This window comes from Urocitellus parryii, chromosome 2 (genome assembly GCF_045843805.1).
Source record: "Urocitellus parryii isolate mUroPar1 chromosome 2, mUroPar1.hap1, whole genome shotgun sequence".
Taxonomy (NCBI): domain Eukaryota; kingdom Metazoa; phylum Chordata; class Mammalia; order Rodentia; family Sciuridae; genus Urocitellus; species Urocitellus parryii.
In genome coordinates, this window is record NC_135532.1 from 215,780,075 (window position 1) to 215,786,845 (window position 6,771).

General features: G+C 54.5%; 1 protein-coding gene across 1 annotated transcript; it reads left to right on the plus strand.

Annotated features, from left to right (window-relative positions):
- The first annotated feature begins 2,906 nt into the window (after positions 1 to 2,906).
- Olig2 (oligodendrocyte transcription factor 2) lies at positions 2,907 to 3,878 on the plus strand. Its single transcript, XM_026393588.2, has one exon. It carries the CDS (start codon positions 2,907 to 2,909, stop codon positions 3,876 to 3,878), a length of 972 nt encoding a protein of 323 aa, XP_026249373.1.
- Positions 3,879 to 6,771: the final 2,893 nt, after the last annotated feature.

A 6,771-nucleotide genomic window follows, 5' to 3' on the forward strand; every position in this document is an offset into this window, starting at 1 on the left:
TGCAACCAAGGCGCGCGCACGGTGTGCCCGCTAGTGTTTATTAGATGCTCTGGCAGGCGCACAACTCCACGGCCCAGCTGGTGGCCCCACAGCTCACACCTCCACTCACGTCCTCACTGCGGTTGACGGGGAAGTCCAAAGGTCGGAGCTCTCCCTGATTCCCACCCCCGCTCCCTGGGTTCGACCGTCTGTGTGACAGATTCTGGTAATTGAACGGTTATGGGTTATCCTTGCAACCGTTGGACGGCATATCACCACGCTTCAGTTCTTCATGTTTTAAATACATATTTAACGGATGGCTGCAGAGCCAGCTGGAAAACACGCGGGTTGAAAAATTATGCTCCAGAAGGCACAAGACCGGCAAAGGCGAAAACCCACTGGGTTTTCTAGCATCGACCCTAGAGGAAAACTTAGAACCGAACTAGGAGCAATAACCTGGGTTTTCGTATTAGCTTGTTTTGTAACGTTGCTACATGAAGACAAATTATGATGTTTGCTTGTTTTTGTAATATACACCTTGTGTATATTAAATGTTCCCAAACAAAGAAAGTAACCCAATAACCCTTAATATGCCCTGGGAGACAGAAGTGGGGACAGTGTGTATGAGTGTAGGGGTGTGTGTGTGTGTGTGTGTGTGTGTGTGTGTGTTGTGAGAAGCTGTAAGGATATGAGAAATTCAGCTCAAGGAAAGGTTAAGGATTGGGGAGCCCCGGCAGCTCCTTCTACCCTAAGATCCTACACGCTGCCATCTGTACTCCAGAGGAAGGGGCTGCGCTGTAAAGAAATGAGCAATTTTTCTGTAGGGTCTCTAGATTTTAAAATCTAGAATGGAATTTTAAAATCTGTAAAATGGGTAAGTGCCTAGGCACCTCTGGACAACCTCAGATGCTTCTCCAGTTCGGGTTCAATACCTCCTGGTCAAGGTATTTCCCTATTTGAGAGTCGGGCTGTGATAAGTAAAATGTGTCCGGAACCATCCGGGAACAGTTCAATCTCCGCTTCCTACCTCACCGCAGAAGGAGGACTTAGCTCAAGCCTGAGACATCTCTTTATAAACAAAACCCAGTCGTGCTGGATACGCTATCACTGGGCTTCCCCGCTCGTAAACAGGCGGTGGGGATATTTAACTCGTGATGCACTTACTCAGAGTTAGTGCGGTTACTGTACGGAAACAACTCGACCTTGCACATTCTCAACTTTATGAAGAGTTGTGATTTCCTTCAAAACACCGTCCTGGAGCCGGTCCCCTTCTTCCTCGCCCGCTCTCTGCCCGGCAAAGCCGTGTTCCCACCTGGGGGCGCTACCGCCTTCCTGCGGAGCAGCGGCAACAACCACCTAGTACAAGCGCTCTGAGAGAGAAGAAAGTGGGGGCTTTGTGCATGGTTAATCTTTAAATTGGGGGGCCCAAATGCTCGCGTGTTGATCAAACCCAAGAGATGGCAGGAAGCCAGAGGAAGAGAAAACTAGGGAGCTTCCACTGCGTCTTGAGCGTTATCTGCGCACATCTCCAAGATCCAGCTGCGCTGGACGTCAGGTTAGTTTTTATGCCGGGTCTCAAGCCCACGCGGTCTCCCTTTAGGACTCTGTGGTCAATATATCTTTATAGAAATTTAACGATGCTTCTCTCTTCCTCGGTCAGCGCTTTCGGCCCTCTCTCCTTCCCGGGTGAGCCTGCCCTCCTCCTCCCGCTCGGCTCTCACTGTCGCTGGCGGGGTCTCCTCCAGTCCCTCCACAAGAATCTCTCCACCGCGGACGCCCATTGGTTGTGCGCGGGGAGGAGGCGTGTGCCGGACCGGGCGGGTTTCATTGAGCGGAATTAGCCCGGATGACATCAGCTTCCCAGCCCCTCCAGTGAGCCCAGCTCATTGGCGCGGCTGCCCCTCCAGGACAAGCACATTGTTTCCCTTCCCCGCCCCCGCCCCGGCCACCACCGCCGCCGTCGTCGCCGCCACCCGGCTATAAAAACCGGCCGATCCCTGAAAGGTGCGGATGCTTATTATAGACCTACGCGACACTAGCGCCCGGAGCCAGGATCTCCACTGCAGCTTTTTGGAGCAAGCTCCTCAAATCGAATTCACAGTAAGTGTCCCCGCCCCCCAGCAGCCCTAGACTAGATCCCAAGGACAGATTCCCCCCACCCCCACCCCCTCTCAAACTCAGGATGCTCCTACCGAGGGGGATCTGGATCCCTCCTGTACCGGTCACTTATACCGATTTCACTGCTTTGACTCACCCCTCACTCACCGCAGCATCCTCTCCGCCCAGAGCCATAAGTCGAGGCGACCACAGCTCCTTCTGTGGATCAGTGCGGGTCAGTCTGGAGAGCTCCCGGTGGTCCCGAGACGCACACATGGACCCTGGGCCCTCGCAGCCTCTGGCTGTATAAGTGCGCGCGTGGTTGCTGCGCGGTGTCGATGGAGATAAGATGGATGCGTTTGAGGAACCAAATAAATAGTTCTCAATTTAGATCCTCATAATACCCGAAGAAACGCTCTCACTTGTTCCTTGCTTATTCCAGTCCTGGAGACCCCGCTTTCCCATTCCTAATAGAAGGAACAAAACCTCTAGCACACCCCTCACTGAGGACACCCATGCTCTCTAAAATAAAACAACCTGTGGATGAGAGCAGAGAGGAGGCGGTGGGGAAGGAAAGAGGAGATGAGTCCTGAATACCGGTGCGGCTAGAAGCAAGGCCAGAGATAGCAGCGAGGTGGACGCAGAGCTACCCGCCACCCGTGCCTGGACTCTGCGCTAAGGAGCAGGCAGGAGCAGCTTTTCTGTCTCACTTAGTGTCTTCTTTCTCTCTTCCATATATTCATATCGCCCCCCCCCCACATTTCTCTCCGGGAAGCTCTGAGGACCCAGGGAGAAAGGACCTCGCAAAAGTTGCGACTATTCCCCGAGCCATGGACTCGGACGCCAGCCTGGTGTCCAGCCGCCCGTCGTCGCCAGAGCCCGATGACCTTTTTCTGCCGGCCCGGAGCAAGGGCAGTAGCGGCAGCGGCTTCACAGGCGGCACAGTGTCCTCGTCCACACCGAGCGACTGCCCTCCAGAGCTGAGCGCCGAGCTGCGCGGAGCCATGGGCGCGGCGGGCGCGCACCCCGGGGACAAGCTGGGCGGCAGTGGCTTCAAGTCATCCTCGTCCAGTACTTCATCGTCCACGTCTTCAGCGGCTACGTCGTCCACCAAGAAGGACAAGAAACAGATGACTGAGCCGGAGCTGCAGCAGCTGCGCCTCAAGATCAACAGCCGCGAGCGCAAGCGTATGCACGACCTCAACATCGCCATGGACGGCCTGCGCGAGGTCATGCCTTATGCGCACGGCCCGTCGGTGCGCAAGCTCTCCAAGATCGCCACGCTGCTCCTGGCGCGCAACTACATCCTCATGCTTACCAACTCTTTGGAGGAGATGAAGCGACTGGTGAGCGAGATCTACGGAGGCCACCACGCCGGCTTCCATCCGTCGGCCTGCGGCGGTCTGGCGCACTCTGCACCGCTGCCCGCGGCCACCGCTCACCCGGCGGCCGCCGCTCACGCAGCGCACCATCCGGCAGTGCATCACCCCATTCTGCCTCCCGCCGCAGCCGCCGCAGCTGCCGCCGCCGCCGCCGCCGCCGTGTCCAGCGCCTCTCTGCCGGGCTCCGGGCTGTCGTCTGTGGGCTCCATCCGGCCTCCGCACGGCTTGCTCAAGTCTCCGTCAGCGGCCACGGCCGCCCCGCTCGGGGGCGGGGGAGGCGGCAGCGGAGGCAGCGGTGGCTTCCAACACTGGGGAGGCATGCCCTGCCCCTGCAGCATGTGCCAGGTGCCACCACCACACCACCATGTGTCGGCTATGGGCGCCGGCAGCCTGCCGCGCCTCACCTCCGACGCCAAGTGAGCTGGTCGGTGCTGGAGCGTTCTGGAGAGCAGGGGGTGCCCAGAGGGTGCAGAGAAGCGAGGGGACTGGCCGGCACTAGGGCTCGCGAGGAGGGGCTCAGGACCATGGGCTAGGGTGGGGAATGGTTGGGACTACAGCACCCGGGAATGGAAGTAATGGGAACGCGCAGAGTGGGGAGTGAGGGGCGCTTGACTCCGGGACCTAGTTCGGCCCTCGGCTTTAAACTGCGCAGATCCGGTAGACACTACTTCATAAAATGGCACCACCGTATGCGTCCTTCACTCGAATTCCTTCTCTCCACCCCGGGGGAAAGAGTCTAAAACTGTTTCCCCAAGAGCCACGGTTTAACTCCCAGACTGGACCCAGGCAGCACTTCGTGGGGGGTCGGGGACTTTCCCTCCTTCCTCCTTTCACGGCTGGTAGGAGACTCTGGTGGGATCCTCACTGCAGAAGCAACCGCTGGGCCTCACCCTCAAGGGTCGTCTCCAAGCCTGGGCCAGGGGCAATGAGTTAGATGGAAGTTGGCGCTGGTACCCGAAGCACTTACGGTCATGTCTCGTCATGCCCGGTTTCCGTATCTGGGTAAACCCACACCGTGTAAAAACTGTGGCCATTCCTGTCTCTCTTGTTGACTTGGGGGTTTGTGGTTTTCTAATAAATCTGTGAATGTTCCTTTTTCAACAGTATGAGCAAGCTTTATAGACGCTCAGAATAGAACCACTTGTGGAGTGAAATAACCCAAACTGCCGATTTAGGGGGAGGCGGGTGTTTTTTCGGTATTTTAAAATGAATACTAGCCCCCGCCCTCTCCATTCTTTCCGTCTTGAGCGCGCGCGCGCGCGCGCGTGCACACACACACACACACACACACACACACACACACACAAAGTGATTTGGTTTCTTACCCGATTGGGAACAGTTATTTTGGTACCTGAGGGTTTGACAGAACTGAAAGAAGATGCTGTGAATATAGCTTGAGTTATGGGGGCGGGGTTCTGTTAGTTGTTTAATGATTTCTTTCTGGAAGATGTAAATACACTATCAGTGATGAGGTAAGTGCACGATGCTAAGCTGTTTGCTCACGTGACTGCCAACCCCTCCGGAGTCTGAGCCGGCTTTCCTCTCTGTATCGGTTTCTTTTTGCCATGGTTTTTTTTTTAACTCAAATGGCAAACTACTCCACGTGCTTCCTGCATTGGTGCAAATTGCCTGGCGCTGGTGGCGTTGCAATATGGGCTTCAAATCCTCTGCCACATAACATCCCTCCTCTGATAAACGCTGCCCTAGCAGAGAGTGTATCATCTGTTTTATTTTTGTAAAAAAAAAAAAAAGTGCTAAATAATATTTATTACTTGTTTGGTTGCAGAAAACGAAATAAATGATTGAGTGTTGAGATTTTAAATAAAACTTCAAGTAAATCAAACTTTTTCATCCGTGTGAGTGGGAGGGAGCTCCCGGAAAGAGGGCTGAGGAATGCGATTTTCTGGGGAGGATTTAACCAGCATCCTGTTGGTTTTCCCCAGGAGAAAGATAGTGGGGGGCTGTTTGTCAATCGCCCCCAACTCTTCCCCTCCTGCGCATCCATTCTGTTTAAATAGCCTTTGAGCACATCCTTCCAGTATTTATCACAACTTGCTTTTCTTTAATTTTATTTTTCAGATCTAACCGGGAAACTCCCTTTCCCTTCAGTTAAAGATTGCTAGTTTAGGAGTGTACATTTCCTTGTGTGGAACTCTGACCTTTCCCGGAGAAAGCCGTGCCTTGGGCTGGGGGTCTGGATACTCAGACATCCTCTTCTGCCGAGCTTTTATTTTCTCTCTGCTCAAGGGCAGTTGCTGTTCCCCACACAGCCCAGTGGGTTCCCTTGGCTTCAGCAGGGAACCAGGCGCTTGGGGCTGAGTGCTTGCTGCGGGAAGGCCCACGGTGTGGAGGGTAAAGGGCTGCACAGGAATGTTTGGTTAGGGATCCATCAGCCCATCTGTCCCTTCTCTGGGCTTTGTACCACCTTGCTGTGGTGCCCACTCAGGTCTGAAACTGCAAAGAGCCAGGCCCTGGGGACTACTTGGCTCTTACTTGCCCAACTTTGGCCTCTGTGTTCTTTCCTGGGGTGACTTCTCTTTTCTTGCGGACACAGGGTTCCTTACAACCCAAAGCTGTAATGCAGATTGAAGATATGGCTCTTAAGGGGGATTCTGGATGGAAATAAAAGCAAACAACAACAATAACAAAACAAAAACAAGAACTTCAGCCTGATCATGAACAGGGACAGATCCTGTTGCAGTCTCTTCACCAGAGCTCTGACCAAGAATGCACTTGTTCCTGAAAAGACCGGCTGCTGCGTTCTGACATCTTTAGTAGCCACTGGCCGAATGCCCTTGAACCTGGGGCTAGGTTTCCCTGTTCCCATTTATTGAGTCCAGTCTGGGAGGAACCCAGCCCACACAGAGTCCCTTGTCCAGGCCTGGGGTTGGTTCCATCCTCTAACTCTGCAGGCTAGAGCTCGGGGTCCTCTACTGGGTAATGTCGGGCGGCTGGCCAGAACAGCTGCGTCCAGGAACCAGGAACGGGTGCTGTAGGCCTTGCTTTTCACCAAAGGCTAGGAGGGATTTTGGAGGAGGCCAAGCACTTGGGGGCAGAGAAAAGCAGCCCAGAGGCGCTAAGTGAACCCAAGCAGAGGGCAGGGTAAGATCCAGTCATCTTTATGCCGAATTTCCCATTTGAAACGAAACTTGCAAAGAATTTAAAACTGGGTCCAGCTCTAGCCGCAGACACATACAGAAGAGGCTGGAAACCCTGACCCGTGCAAGCTAAGGGTAGAGGTAGAGGGCTTTGTATGGTAGTGGCCTCTTCATTCACTGCAAAACACAACGGGACGCGTGCTGGTGCAGCCTCT

Coding starts and splice junctions, on each gene's coding strand:
- Olig2 (XM_026393588.2), top strand. CDS start 2,907: ATGGACTCGGACGCCAGCCTGGTGTCCAGCCGCCCGTCGTCGCCAGAG.